The sequence below is a fragment of the Trichogramma pretiosum genome, unplaced genomic scaffold (genome assembly GCF_000599845.2).
Source record: "Trichogramma pretiosum strain Unisexual culture from Peru unplaced genomic scaffold, Tpre_2.0 scaffold9, whole genome shotgun sequence".
Classification (NCBI taxonomy): Eukaryota; Metazoa; Arthropoda; class Insecta; order Hymenoptera; family Trichogrammatidae; genus Trichogramma; species Trichogramma pretiosum.
Genome location: NW_019641697.1, coordinates 2,207,968 through 2,224,492, shown reverse-complemented (window position 1 = coordinate 2,224,492; position 16,525 = coordinate 2,207,968). Strand labels below are relative to the sequence as shown.

At 36.8% G+C, this 16,525-nt stretch overlaps 1 protein-coding gene across 1 annotated transcript in view; it reads right to left on the bottom strand.

The window, feature by feature from the left end:
- Positions 1-2,828: 2,828 nt before the first annotated feature.
- The window catches only part of LOC106651500 (homeobox protein prophet of Pit-1-like), a 52,974-nt gene continuing 39,277 nt past the window's right edge, over positions 2,829-16,525 (bottom strand). Inside the window, exon 6 of the mRNA XM_014370024.2 lies at positions 2,829-3,412. Coding sequence (XP_014225510.1) covers positions 3,306-3,412 — 107 coding nt within the window. The 3' untranslated portion in view covers positions 2,829-3,305. The remainder of the gene's footprint in view (positions 3,413-16,525) is intronic.

The following is a 16,525-nucleotide window of genomic DNA, read 5'->3' as shown; positions in this document are numbered from 1 at the left end:
ACACACACACACACACACACACACACACACACACACATACATACATACGGACATTTGTTGAGAATTCAATCAAGTTTACAAATATGTAAACCAAATTGTCCTACGAGGTCTGGTTCAAAATCTCGTTTTCGAGCCTATCACAGAGCTTCCTCTATGAGGAAGCAAAACTGATTTTACCACCGAAATCCACACATTTGACCAACGTTGAAAGACTATTAAATACTAATAAAAAATTTATTATTTTAAAACACGCGTCTTCAACTTCAGGCAAAGGCAGAGAACTACTGAATTTTATTTTTTTCGATGAAGTGATCATTGAATCACTGCTCGAACGTTTTTTCGGATGTTCTTTTTTTGGGTTTGGACAATTGACAACCAGTAACTGCAAGTTGCTCTCTTGTAATTTTTCTTGGCAAATTTATGAAATACTAATAACTTTCAAGTTAAACAAGTATTGATATCGTTAAGTGTGTTAACAGCTAAGTTCAATACAATACTGTGTTTGCGGTAGAGCTATCATTCTGCTGAAAAGTAAATAAAGTTATCAAATTATATTTTGCTCCGATTTATCTGAAATTTTCACAGAATACTCTTGAAAGTATAAACAATCAAATAAAACAATTGGAAAATTCAAAATTTCTCAAGGTCAGGACCATATTCCCCTCCCCTTAAATAAGATTTGACAATCTATCTTATTGTTATGACCCAGTCACGAGAACGGAGTCTGCGAGTGTACGCAGTTGGCTATTCCTCGGGTGGGGTCCCTCCTCGATGAATGCGTAGAACGCAAAGAAGCAGTGGCGTCTCTCCCTGATAATGGCGTCGCTTCCAAGGGTGGATAATAATGACCTCAATGAGGTGGGTCGACGTTGCCTTGACTCTCGCGAAGAGGGCTTACGTTGGGGGAGGTCACGTCAACGAGTTATGACGTCCTCATCACTACTCGTTGTGCACGTGCTCCGCTCGTTCGATTTGCAAGTCGGAGCTTGCGAGGGGCGGTCGGTGACCTGCGGGTCGTGAGACTTCGGTGGCGCGACTCTTTCCTCTAGATGATCTTGCTCTTGCCAGGAGTCAAAAGGACACCCGCCCAAGTTGACACCTGCACACGAGGTCGACTGAAGAGAGGGGAAGAGGGATTATCGGCACTCAACCGTCAGAGTCTCGCACTGGGATATTCTCCCGTGCACAAGGCAATGGCGATGAGTGGCTGTGATAATCTCGTTTGAAGGTCTATGTCCCGTAACTAGTTCAGGGACTAAGTCTGATAGTTAGCTCAGAGACTAAGTCCGGTTACCGATTCAAAACTAAGTTCGATTATCGCTCCAGCGACTGAGTCTTATTATTAGTTCGGTTTGGCAGTGAGGCAAAATCACGTTTTTCTTCACTCTTTAAAACATTCTGAGAAATCTATAGGAGCCACCGGAACGATATTTAAGCTAAAATTTTGCAAAAGTTATTCCAAAAAATGAGCGTAAATTTCTATAGATCCTTAATACATATGGGCTAAGCCATAGTTAGCTTAAATCATGTATTTTTGAAGAGTACATTGAAAAGGGAAAATCCTGCAAGTTTCAGCCCTCTAGGTCCAACCCTATTGGATTTTCAAGGCCTCAAAGTTGAATTTTCTTTTTCTGCTGATATTCTGCTTGCAATTCTGCTTTCCTGCGGTTAATATGAAAAAACGGTTTAATCATGGTTTTTAATGTAAAATTTGGTGTAGAATTCAAATTTATTTTTTAAAATCATATTTAAAACTTTAAAACTCATAAAAATGGTATTTTCATGCACTATTAATGTCACTGTGCAAAAATAAATGTGTTCGTATCCTTCGATTAGGCCAACATTGTAATATGTTCACCGATATATCAAAATACAACTTCTGATAAATTTTGGTTACCGGCAGACAAACAGAATTCATTATTGAGCTTAATATGAGTCAAGAAACATGGTTTTTCTCTAATTTTCCTTGATTCTCCCTCTTTTCCTTTCTTCCTTTCCCCCTCTCTTTCTTTCAATCTTGCGTGTCATAAAATTTGAATGCGACTTGTAAAGATATACTTTCACTGTAAAACAAGTTTTTATAGCACTCGACACCTCACTCGTTGCATAAAGTATCATAATTAGGATGTGAAAATGCAATTCTATAAGTATCTGCCAAAAAGCTATTCTAGTATACTGAGTAATGAAATCTTGCGAATGCATCAATGTCAATTGAACAAATATAAATAAAATTAAATAGAATTAAAAGTTCAAATTTATTTTTAAAAATTGCCAAAAATTGTTGAACTTTCATATAAATAGTTAAAAAAATATTAATAAATATTAAAAAAAAAAAAAAAATTAAAACAATTAGGATTTGACTGAAATCTAAGAGAGAGTTTGTAGAATCAGCAAATAGTATTAAACAGGGCTATAAACCATAATTTGAAAAAAATCTAAGTGAAACGACGTTTTTAACTATTTTTAAATTATTTAATAGTATTCTTAATTTTCACGCTGTAATAATTCAAATTATAAAAAGTCTAATAGTCTAAATTTTCATTTTTATAGCTATTTAAACATGTATTTTTAGCTTGATATAAGTATTCGTATTTGAACCCTGTTACAGTGATTCTAATAGTTGTTTTATTGATTTCAACAGATATGGAATGCAGGACAAAGTTACAAATAAAATGAATTTTAAAATCACTATAAGTTTATGCAAAAAGTTTGCAATACGTCATAAGTAATTATTAACAAATTAAAATTCACATATATATCATTATTCATACAAGATGAATGTCTTATTAACTTCTATGTTGTGCAATAAATTACAAAACGGTCGTTTTTCCTATATTAGATTGTATTTGCACTCAAAATTATTTTTAGCGTAGAGTCCAAATGTTACAAGGTTTGAAATTCTACTTAACTATTTTTATTGTATGGTATATGTAAATGAAACTTATATAGCTAAATTTATCTGCAAATAATCATCAACAAATAATTGTTATTCATGTGAAATAGTTTATCAGCTTTCTTATTTTTTCATAGTCTGTACGTTATGGTATACAGCACTTTATTAAGGACATTTGCAAATCTAATTTAATATAAGTTTGAATAGTAAATCTTGTTAATTTTTTACTTCAGATAATTTACACTCACACGTATACACGTATATTCACACTCACTGATTTATTCTTTTATGATTTTAGTTCGTCGGGTATATTTAAAACAATATTACCATAGATTGCAGAAAATAACAAACAATTTTTATCGATTTTAAATTTACACAAAATTTTTATTTATTCATTTTGAAGCATCCAGAGTTATGTTTGATATTGTAGCATTGGAGTAGTCAAATTTGGGTGATGTGTGCTATTCATTCGTAATGCTGAAATGCTTTTATTATACCATTCATCTTCGGCAGCTATACCTAAAGAAAATTGTCAGTAATTAGTAAATAATCTTCAAGAAAACATTAAAATTTTTTAATAGAAACGAAACATAATGTTACTTCTTAAAGCTGAAAAATTAAATATTATACATAAAAAAATTAAGTAGGTTATTATTTGGAAAGACTCATGAAATTTGTACCTAAATAATTAACTTCCTACTTTATCAGGTCAGAACATGTTTTTAATTTTCACACCTTCCATTTTTACATCATGAAGCCCAGCAAAGTTAGAATTTCCATAACATGGCGACACCACGAATATTGTAATGTCCCCACCTAATTTGTCTTCACATCATTGTGATGCTTGACTGTATTTATGATTTTGCTCGTATTTTGGCAGTTCTAGCTTTAGTAAGTCCGTGTTTTACTCGACACTTGTAAAAAGGTAAACAACGCATCATCATTCCATTCTTAAGAGTCCAACTCTAAGGAGCACTTGATCTTTGCTCCGTATTTTTTTATTAATGAGAAAAATTTGTCATGGATGAGGAAAAAAAAAGGTTGAAATGAGAAGCCTCGAAAGCAAGAAGAAAGTTTGCAAAAGATCTCGAGACTAACTATGATACTCTATTACATTATTGTTTCCAGATGACTCAGCGCTGGTCCTTGAGACCGCAAAACTTTAATGTTGTGCCATTTCGCTCATTTTGTACGAAATCAGGACAAATTCCTTAGTACAGTATTCGAGAGAGAATGTATTGATTTCTCATCTGTGCCTGTGTATATAGAAGAGATGAGATAAGGCTTTTAACTAAGGGAGTCTTTGGTGATGCATATGGATTGTTTCAAAGAAATTCGCAACGATGATGCAGCTAATATCGATTCTGACTGAATTTCATTTCGCGGAGACACAAAAGATATTTCTAATAAATGTATGAATAATTTTCCACATTTAACTGGTTCCGAGAAAATATGCCACTCGTGCTGAAAAATTACTTTAAACGAATAAAATGAATCTGGCTTTTTTGAGGAACCCGAAAGCAGTTTTCATAATTCCGGAGACGTAGAACTTGGGAACTGGAAGAAATGCTTACAGGCCTAAAAAATCGTTTTTCAAGTTTGTCTTCTACAGATTAATAATTTTAACGATAGCTCCTGATTCTTGGAGTTTAACAAAAACTGCAAAAGAATTTGGTACCTCGAAACGAATAGTGCTCGAATTAAAAGATTTGAAAGAGACAGCTGGAATGTTATCGACACCGGTGGCAGAAGCAGGTAAAACATTACCAGACGACGTTGTTAGTGCCGTGAAAAGTTTTTACAAAGACGACGAAAACAGTCGAATGATGCCGAATCATAAAGATGTTATCACTGTAAGACATGATAGTAAAAAATGCAAAAAACAAAGATGATTGTTGTTGTGCGACATTAAAAGTTTACAAAATCCATTTAAAAAATTCCTCAATTTCGCATTGAGTTTTCCAAATTCGCTGAACTTCGACCAAAATGGTGTATTTCTGCTGGCTCCAAGAGCACAAATACAGTTTGTGTATGAACGATATACCAAAACTTCAAAAATATGTTTGATGCCGAAAATTTTAGCGAAATTCACCAAGGGAAATAAAACCTCTATTAAAGAATACCATGATTGTTTTGGACATTTACTGTGTCCTGATGCGACTCGATCGTGCTACTTACCCGAATGTACAGTTTCCCGCCAGTTGATAAACTGCACGACTTACTCGTGAATTTACTAGAAAAGAATGTAATTTCCGACCTAATTATCAGTGTAAGCAACTGATCGATGCCCTTTACAAAAATAGTGTCTTTCCGCACATAAGTTCATCGAAGAATTTTGTAATAAGCTTGAAGCTCTGCTCCTCCATCATTTTTTTTCTAAAAATCAACCGGCCTACGTAAAGAAAATGAAACTAAATATGAAAAAAAGTGAAGTTTTGGTGCGTATCGGTTTTTCTGACAATTTTGCGTACGTCGTTCAAAAGTCTGCCCAAGCATTTCATTATAACAACGATCAATGCACTGTGCACCCAATAATCTTTTATTACAAAAATGACACTAATGAGTTTCGCCAAAGTTTTATGTTACTGTCTAATTGTACCAGCCACGACGTAGCGGCAGTTTATATTACGCAAAAAGAATTAATGGAAAAAATAAAGGAAACTGTTCCCAAGGTGAAAAAAAATTATATACATCAGTGATGGAGCCAAGTAACATGAAAATAGATTCCAAATGTAATGTAATAGTGTAATGTAATCTGGCACACCACGAAGAGGACTTTGGCTTTCCCGTGGATTGGCATTTTTATGCCACTGCGCACGGCAAGGGTGCATGCGATGATCTAGGCGCTGCTTTCAAGAAGAAAGCAACTCGGGCAAGTCTTCAAGCCTCTGCTAATGATTTAATGCTGACTGCTGCATGTCTTTTTGAATGGGCACAAAGTAAATTCGAAAATATCAAGTTTTTGTTTTATGATGATAAGAAGTATAAACAACAACAAAAAAATCATTGGAACGAAGATTCGACAAAGCTCCTGCAGTACCAAAAATCTCGACCTCTCATGGATTTTTGACTGGAGCCCATAAAACATTGAAAGTGATGTCATACTCAGGTATTTCAGAACCTACGTTTATATTACAATACGAGACGTGCAAGGTTTTGGGTCATAGCCCATGCTCGGCCTGCAGATCTATTATTTCTTTACAGAGTCTCCGGGTAGCCTATCCTTGAGTTCTACCTCAGAAGGGGTCGAGCCGCCACTCAGTGCGCCGCGAAAATACTACGCAAAAATATACTTTTTTCCATCCCTCCGGCAAAAGTATTTATTTATTAAATAATACGGCAATGGACGCGGTACCTCCTTGCATCAACCTGTGTTGATACAAGTTGTTTTTTAAATCGCGAAAGCTAGATGCTACTTTGGCATCCCCTTGGAAAACTCACGATTTTATATATATTTTTATCTTAATCAAGAGTCAAACACATCAAACGATGATAATTCAACCCTTTACTTAACTCAAATTTTATTAAATAAATTGTACACAAACGAAAAAGTTAGGAATAGTACAATTTATTTAATAAAATTTGAGTTAAGTAAAGGGTTGAATTATCATCGTTTGATGTGTTTGACTCTTGATTAAGATAAAAATATATATAAAATCGTGAGTTTTCCAAGGGGATGCCAAAGTAGCATCTAGCTTTCGCGATTTAAAAAACAACTTGTATCAACACAGGTTGATGCAAGGAGGTACCGCGTCCATTGCCGTATTATTTAATAAATAAAACTGGGGCGCGAAAATAAACTAGCAATTTACGGGTAAGGATTGCTTAGAATACAATACAAAAGTATTTACTTTCGCCGTACGCGTACCCTAGAAAAAGAAGGACTTTTGCCCACTTCTGCGCGCTCGACAGATGCAGCGGTTGTTATGGCCAGCTCGGCCTAGCAACGTTATATTTATAATTTTATCGCCCGTATTACTTAGCGTACAATTGGTCGAAGACACATCAATACGTAGAGATGCTATAATGATTACGTGATAAAAATTATGCAGAGTCCTGAAATATCATTCGCACATGATGGTATGTCTACGGACGAGAAAGAATGTTGTGTGTAATTTGTTACACACAAATCAAAATGAAAAAATGTTTTTTATATTAATGTTATTGATGCTCGCCCCCCCCCCCCCCANCGCCCCCCCCCCCCCGGACCACCATCACTCGCTTCGCTCGTGATGCTAATGTCGAGGCGAGCATCAAAATTCGAAGCTTAATTACAGAATCATATGTTAAAGTTTAGTATGACTCGCTACGCTCACAATGCTAAAAGTAAAGGAAAAAAATTCGCAGCACATGTAACTGATTTCATGTAAAAGTCAATTATAACCATAACCGCTTTGTTGTCTGCACAACACTAGTCCGACGCTAGTCCCAGTCAAAGGCCGCGTAATTGCACTGCGCGCAATCGGTTCGTTTCTCCGAACTACGGTCGACCTTCGCTCTGCTCGCGCTAGTAGATGCGCGATTTGGTCACACACGACCAAGACGATACGCGCTATCTCGCTTGCTCTCACACGAGCGTCCAAGGCGGAAGTACCGCTTCGCAAGATGGCCACGCACAGGCCTGAAACGCGATACGTGGACTCGAACCACGTCTTGAATGTCCAAAGTACTCGCTACAATTATTCCCATTTCCACGACTCTTACCAAACCATTCTACTACGCGAAATACTTCCTAATTCCTCACTCATACATCCACACTACGCAATCTCACACACTCTCTCGTATACACGCGTCCGACCAAGTCTAATACAATATACGACCTTATTTCTTTGCTCCTATGCCTTGTCCTTCGTTTCTCGATTTCGCCGTTGCCTTCCGCTGTTCCCCAGCTGCTTCGTCCTTGCGGTCCGTGTCCAGTCCAAGCTCGTAGTTGTTGGTCTAAAAGATGCCTCGGACAATCCGTACGGGTATCGCTGTACAGCGCATTCGCTCGGCTCGCTGCCTTCCGAGGCTACTCGCGAATCGCCTCGTCACTTCACGACTACGTACTCGCCACTACCCTCTAAGGCTGCAACACAGCTTCTCCGCGACACGATATCACGACTCAACTAACTGCTGCCACACAGCTTCTCCACGACAACTAAACTATGACCGCTGCCACACAGCTTCTTTCGATCAACGTTCAAGGCCAACGCTGCCTCTCTCGCGACTTTTTCACTCGGCCACACGTCCGTACTCTCTCGCGGTCTGATTGCGAATCTTTTGTGTGTTCGCACAGATCTATCTGCTCCTCAGTGCACGTGGTCCGATAAACGCGTCCGAGGTTAATTTAGCTCCTCCTTTTCCCTGAACCTCGAACGCGCGCTCGAGTGATACTCAATTTCCCTACCTTATCATAGGTCGCGCATCTCACTCGCACATTTAAACGTTACCGTTTTGCATAATTCGCGTATTCAATGCTCAGTGACATCTTCCCAAATATTAAAAAACATTACTAAGAATACGACACAGCATTTTCATTATTACACCCATAACATCACCCAATTCTTTTTTTTTTTTAATTTTTTCGATTTCAAGGGTTTATAAGACTATGGGGATATATCTACTCGCCAGCGCTAAAAGATGATGCTCCGCAGAGTAGAGCAGAAAGATATTGTCACTTCGGCGCTCGATTCTGAAGGATGGTTTTTTCTGCGTTTCAATTAACGCCATATTAATGTTTCATATTTAGAAGTATGAAATGAAGATAATAGTTAAAGTTGAAGCTTCAAACGCAGAAATACCGAGCACCGAAGGGGCTCTTTCAGCTGAAAGCGCAAAATAGCATCTTCCTGCCCGAAGCGTGAAGTGGCATCTTTCTGCCCGAAGCGTGAAGTGGCGTCTTTCTGCTCTGCTCTGTGGAGCGGCATTTTTCAGCACTGTCACGTGGATATGTTTATGGGGTTATGGCGTTGTAAAGTTTTGAGGGGTTGTTAAAATAAAGAACAAATGAACCGCTTATTTAAAGCGATTATCGACATAAAAATAAAGTCGTATAAATCATACTTTTTCAACGCACCATATTCATTCCATATAGTTTTTGGAATTTAAGTACAAAAATGATAAGTTTTTTTTACTCGAATACTTTTGAGTGTGGAAGGAAAGTTTATTGAACAAAAAAGTCTTGGATTTGATCGAGAAACATCCTCAAGTTTTCCAGAATTTTTTGGAGATGATTTTGAGAAATTCGATTCCCTTCGTTTTATTGAAAATCAACCCAAAAATTCTGAAAAATTTGAGGGTGTTCCTCGATCAATTCTAAAACTTTTTTTTTTCATTAAACTTTTTTCCTTGACTCAATGGTTTTTAAGATAAATAATTAGGCCTGCAGATTACTCTCGAAAAGAGCTCTATTTAACGAAAAAGCGTTACAAAATTTAAAACAAGTTCAAACATGATTTTTCTGAAAGTTAACACCCAGGAGCACTTACTGTAAAAAGTTAGACAAAATTAGATGGGTGGCAGATATAAATAATTGTAAAAAACCGTTGTCTTTTCATAAAACGAATTTTACAGAATTTCGTCCTAAGTTTAACTTTACGACTCGAACATGAGTATGGCAGTCGAAAATGTATTGAAACTTTCAACAATCATGGGTTTTGCGTGCATTACGATGAATTACGAACTTTTTTAACTTCCGCAATTATTAGCATACACGATAATGCAGCATATGGATTAACACCAAGTGAAATTTTAAGTAAAAATACTGGAGGGCTATTAATTCAAGAAGGCGACGATAACATTGATATTAACACGCAGACAATTCACGGAAATAATACATATCACAGTATGGCAAGAGTACTCTTCCAAGATCGTGAAATAAACAGTACTTGTGTAAATACATTATCGCGTATTAAACGATCTGATAAAAAAAGTTTACCAGAAGAGTACAAATCTTACAGTATTACTCTTATGTATGATGAACCAAAATCTCGGCTGAATCCCTTAAGATACGATAATGCGTTTCAACAGATTCAACAAGTTAAGACTCATTATAAAAACAGCTTTCAAGGTAAAAATATTATGTGGGCTATACTGCGACAAACTTCAAGATCTACTTTCCAAAATGATTACGAAACCCTATTAACATTCAACTTTGTCTGAACGGTTTTTAAACGTTTAATTTGTAACTTTTAAACGTTTAAGAGAAGGGTTGAATAAACGTTGAAGCAACGTTGTATGAACGTTTAAATGTCCGCTTCCTAAAATCTTCTAAACGATGTATCAACGTTATAACAACGTTGAGTAAACCTTAGTTAAAACTGTTAATCAATCAACTACTCGTTCAGAAAATGGCAAAATTAACACTTTTTAATTATAAACGTGCCCATTCCTTCTTAAACTGTGAACTGCTAGGTGTACCCTGACCAGCGCTTTCATTAAGTACATGTATCTGTATGTATAACTTAAATTACTTTTTGTGTTAACCCGAATCAAATGATTTAACAATTGAGTTGAAGGGTTTTTAGAGGAGAATCTGATACCATCAATACACTGTATTACCTAAAAGATGTCTCGTATTTTTTAGTTAAATCAAAAAAATCCATTTGCCGAATTTTTAATCTAGATTATTTGGAAGTAACGAATGATGGTCATAATTTAAAAGTAAGTATTGATCATTTAACAATTGAAACCATAAACACTTTCAAAACATAGAATAACACCACTTAAATATATCCATATATGGTATCAGATTTTCCTCTAAAAATCCATCTACTCAATTGTATTGTCCATTGATTCGGATTTACACAAAAAGTAATTTAAGGGAAGTTATACGTACAGATATATGTACTTAATGAAAGCGCTGGTCAGGGTACACCTAGCAGTTCACAGTTCAAGAAGGAATTGGCCCGTTTATAATTAAAAAGTGTTAATTTTGCCATTTTCTGAATGCGTAGTTGATTGATTAACGTATTTTTGAAATGAGTGATTTATTTTCAAATCACGCTGAAGCGGTCCCCGCATTAATTTACATATGGTTCATATTGCTAAACAATATTTAGATGATAAAAATATGATGATTATTATAAAATCTCCAGGTAAGGATGTTTTGATTATGATGATTTATCACTACTTGAAAATTAATTCTAATATAAAAGTTTGGTTTCAAACCGGAAAAAGTACCGTTAAAACAGACATGCGACGTTTCATACCGATTCATGATATTATTCAAAAACTTGTATGCAGTATTTGCTCAGCCTTGCCTGTTATTCATGCACTTACTGGATGTAATACCACATCAGCACTGTATGGAATAGGCAAAAAAAAGCTATAAATTTGGCTAAAAAATTGATAAGGAGCAATTGGACAATATGTCAATCATTGAGAAAAAAATTACACCTGAAATAATAGATGCGTGGACGAGTTATGTGACAAAATTGTATGATTTAAAAACTAAATTTACTTATGATATTAACGCACTACGAGTGAATTTAGCAATTCAAAAACAGACTTCAATAGAAAAATTGCCACCATCGTACCCAGCCTTTATTCAACACCTTAGACGTTGTTTCTGGCAAGTATATGTGTGGCATAATGCACAAAATGCAGTAATTGAAGAGCTTGATCAAATTAAATACGGTTGAAAGTTAGAAAGTGAAGAACTATCTCCAAAGTATTTTGAGGGGCCCACGAGTATAGAATTTCTTCAGAAATATTTATGTAATTGCAGACAAAAGAAAACTTCCTGCAACGATGAACTTTGTACTTGTTTTACTGCTGGCATAAAATGTTGTGAACTTTGTAATTGTAATTCCAATTGTATTTTGCAGCCTGTAGAAAATTGTAATTAAAAAATCTTGGAAAAATTTTTAATGCGTTACATATATATTCAAATCACCTTAATAATACTGTAGCTCGGACGTATGACGCCTCTATGAGCGTGAGCACGCGCGGCGTGTAAACAATTGCACGCGGAGACTCAAGTTTCAATACGTCGTAACTTTTTACCTAATTGATGAAATGATTTGAAACTTTACCAAAATTATCTTCAACTATTGTACTTTAACGTAGTATTATGCAAAATTTCAATTGCAAAAATTCATAACACAACTTTTGCAATTGAAAAAAAAGTCATGTTTGGTCGATTTTTTTTTTACAAAATTCGCCATTTTGTTATAAATAATAGCGAAGGTTTCGGACCAAGTTTATATCATTGTAAACTAGTAAAAGAGTGTTGATATAAAATTTCATCCAAAAATATTGATTACTCTCGGAGATATCGCGAATTGAAGTTGAAATTCGGTAAAATTCGTTTTATGAAAAAACAACGGTTTTTTACAATTATTTATATCTGCCCCCATCTAATTTTGTCTAACTTTTTACAGTAAGTGCTCCTTACTGCTACCTTTCGGAAAAATCATGTTTGAACCTGTTTTAAATTTTGTAACGGTTCGGTGGTCAAAATGGTCATAATCTGCAGGCCTAAATAGAGAGGCATAAATACGTGTCACGTGATTTTTGCAGGCATACGCCGTTTTACATCACTCGAATTTGGTCACCTTTCATTTGGTTCATCGTAGATCTCAGTCAGTCACACGATTCAGGCTTTATTATAAGTTGAACAACGCAAAAAGTCAAAAAGTGGCCATAGCGGGTGTGGTGCTTGGGTTCGGGGAAAAGGCTAAGTGAGTTTTAAAAGCCCTTATTTTTACGAAAATTTTAAGCCCTTAATCGATAATCTAAGAGCCTCCCATTTTCGAACTCAGCAGTGGGACAGTTGACGTGGAATGTTCTATATGTGAATAAATATTTCATTTTTTAATTAATTAATATAATTATGTAGAAAGCATCAGAATTAATAATGCTCTCAATCAGAAAACTCTGGAAATAACAACTCGGTTACAAAAACCGAGTTCGAAAGTCTACGAGGACTCTATCGAACATCCTCGTGGGTGGATAGAAATTCTGCGTAGGTATTTTGTCAATTCACGTGACTTACCTACGTAGACAATTTATTTAATCCACGTGGTATCCATATAGATTATTGCCATGCAACGGGGTGGAAAAGGGGTGGCAACTGCCCCTGCTCGTTCCTTCGTCCTCAATTTTATTTCTGGGCAAGCTCGAGCATTTTTAATCTTACCTCATACAAAAGGGGGGTCTGGGCCGTTGTCAATCGAGTCACGAGCGTCGACTCGCGTCACCAACTTACCGTCAGGTGTCGCTAGCTAAAAGTAACGGTGTTCGGGTTCAACTCTAAGTTCAAGATCTGAAAAATTAACCACGACAATGATTTTAATGTTAATTATTACCATTCAATTTATTCAAAGTAAATCTCGGCAACAATTAATCTATCGACTCTCAGTTCGTTTCACTGACCCACATTTGCTTGTTCCGCTGCTCCATAGCGCACGCTACCTTCGCTAATCTTGGACAGGGTTGGAAATGAGTGTTGAGATGCATGGCATGATTGCTATGATTATAAGGCACTTTATTGCCAAACAAACAAAAGGTATCAAAAGGTAAAGGCCTCATGGCCGTCTTATGTGCAGTGAGTCAGTTCTGGCTCAAGACTTTGCTAACTACATAATAAAAATAAGTAAATAAAATAAAATAATCAAAGAAAAGAGTCAACTTAAATTGTAGCGTTATTGTCTGGTTATTTAATCACTGGTCTTGTCTTAGACAAGAGCAAAACAACAACAAAAAAAAACAATGTAGTGGTGTAAATTCCTGATTGACCAAGCTCGTAATCTATACAATCAAAATAATATTGGCGTCAATGCCCGATTGTTTTAGAATTACTAGATCGAAATAAGCAAATAATTTTAGCGTCAATGCCCGACTGGTCTTCACGACGACGATTACACAACATTAGTATTGTCTTAACCTAAAAGAAAGGAAATGAATTGGCAATTAACGAAAATAAACGAAACTGGAACGCGACAAGGACTACGTTGGCACCTGGCCAGTCGTCGAGGTTATGACACAGTCCAAAAGCTCCGTCTTATTCGTCGTGTCCAAAATCTTTATACGACTGAGTGTCCTAAAACAGATAAGAAGGACTAATTTATTTGTTCGGATGAGATCGATAGTAAGGGTGGTCGCGCGCCTCCTTTCTAACCTGGTCCCAACGTTCAAGTGGTACTTTTGGTGGGACAGGGGGAAAATACAGTAGGAATACGACGTCACACTCCATCGGGTTAGTATATTGCAGAGCGGTACGCAGGTGCTCGTAGTGGTTCCTGACTGGTTCGCCCAGAAATGGGGCCAAGTAAGCGTCCGACGGCATCGGGCGGCGCTTCACAGTATCTTTCTAATTGCCAGGGTTGTCCAGATGAGGTCTAGGATCCTTGCGATTTCCTGACCACTTAAAGTATTCCCTAGCGCAGCGCGGGCATTGTTTCATCAAGACACCATTGCGTCCACAGTTGAAGAAATACCATGAGTGCTTCTTATTCCGGCAATTCTGACGGTAATGGCCTCGCTCCCAGTAGTTGAAGCAACGGCGCCAAGGAGGATCCATTTAATCTCAGGGTAGATAGTCCAATTTGCCGAAAAACGCTCCTTCGCTCGGTGCGTCGCACCAAGGCGGAGGCGAAGCTTGTTCCTTCAAGATGGCTCTTGTCACAGCCGTAGGGTGAGAACATAAGCCGATATTATTGCTTTGATGGTTATATTTGAACGGTCCACGAGATTTGCGGCTGAGTGATACGGTGGCGTAGTCACATGCTTGATCCCGTAATCGCTCAAGAAACTGTCCGAAAACTTATTCGCAAATTCGTGATCATCGTCGGTCAAGTAGTACTCTGGCACTTCCCATTGATGCAGAATCAACTCTTTGAGTACGTTGGCAACAGCTTTTCCGTAAGCTGCTTGCAACGGTTTCAGCTCTACATATCTGGTGAAGGGATCTTGGAACTCGAGTATCTATTTGTAGCTGCCTCGGCTCATAGGAAACTCTATCATATCTGCCACCACAACGGCCCACGAGCGTTCCACTATATGGCGTCCAAGAGTTCCTTCGGGGCCCAGTCTGAGAAGTTTTATGCCGTTGACAAATTGGACATATCCTGACGAATTCCTTGATTTCGTGCCACATCCCAGGCCAATAGTATTCTTTTGCGATTTGATCATATCTCTTTTGGAAACCGAGGTGTCCGGCCGAAGACACATCATGAAATTCGTCCAACACTCGATCTCGATGTTCCTCTGGAACGACAATCTCCATGTTTCGGCTCCGCCGTCGATCGGATCTAAAAGCGGATCTGCGCGATGCCTGTATAGCAGTCCATCCTCGATTCTCTAATCGTCGAACTTCTATGGCATTTGTTGGACTTCTTTGAGTCACGTTACGTACCAGAAATCCTTGACTTCTTCAAATGCCACGATTTCTCCTTCAGTATCTGGAATCCTAGAAAGAAAATCTGGTTCTTTTATATGGGTGTCCTTGTGATGCTCTATCGTGAACGTCCAATTTTGGAGTTTGAGAGCCCACCAAACCAGTCTTCCGGCCGGTTCTTTCGCCAATGCCCGATCCTCGAGGATTCTATGTATGATCCACGTGTAATTTTTTTCAAATGGTCATATAAAAACAAATAGATATTATTGAGTGCACGTCAATGTAACCAACTTCTTCAGAAGAAGAACATTCAAAAATGTAAGGCGTGGGTACCTTTTGGTACTTACAAGGAGAGCTTTTCAGGTGCGGGTCATGGATTTGCTCCAAAATTTTTTTGCGGTCTCCTGGTACCCAATACTGAAGCTTCCTGTGCTTAGTTTAATCCAATGGGCCTTAGGGCCCATTTTTTAGAGGATTTTCCACATTATAAAAAAATCTTTGTTATTTTCTATATCGAAATAGAAGTACTTAAACGAAAAAATGGGACGATCATAAGTCTTAAAATTTTTCAAAGAATCTGCTTGAATTTTTTCAGAATTTTTGGGACAATCTAACACTCTCTTTACGAAGTACTAAAATCTACTAAAAAAAACGTCAAATTTGGGCCTCTTGAATTAAGTGATAGATGGTCCCAAAAATTCTGAAAAATTCAAGCAGATTCTTTGAAAAATTTTAAAACTTTTGATCGTCCCATTTTTTTGTTTAAGTACTTCTATTTCGGTATAGAAAATAACAAATATTTTTTTATAATGTGGGAAATCCTCTACAAAATGGGCCTTAAGGCCCATTGGATCAAACTAAGCACAGAGAGCTTCAGTTTTGGGTACCAGGAGATCACAAAAAAATTTTGGAGCAAATCCATGACCTGCACCTGAAAAGCTCTCCTTGTTAGTACATAATAATTTGTTTTGAATTGTAATTTTACGAGTAACTGCATAATATTCCCCAGCACATAGACAATTTTTGGAGCAGTTAAAAAACTTATTCTTAAAAAATATTTAATAGATTCATATAACTTTTCATTATTCATTGAATATTTTATAAGATTAGAGCAACTAATTTTTTGTCTTGCCTACAATTCACAAGTGAATAACATATTCTTTATTTGTAATCTATAGAATACAAGAACATGTTTTTCATGTAACAAATCTTTCAGAGCTACTTCATCCTTTGACTCTAATGGTATTTTTTTTACATAACTCAACAACTTATTATACTCGGCTGAAGTCCACAAACAAAATCCACACCTT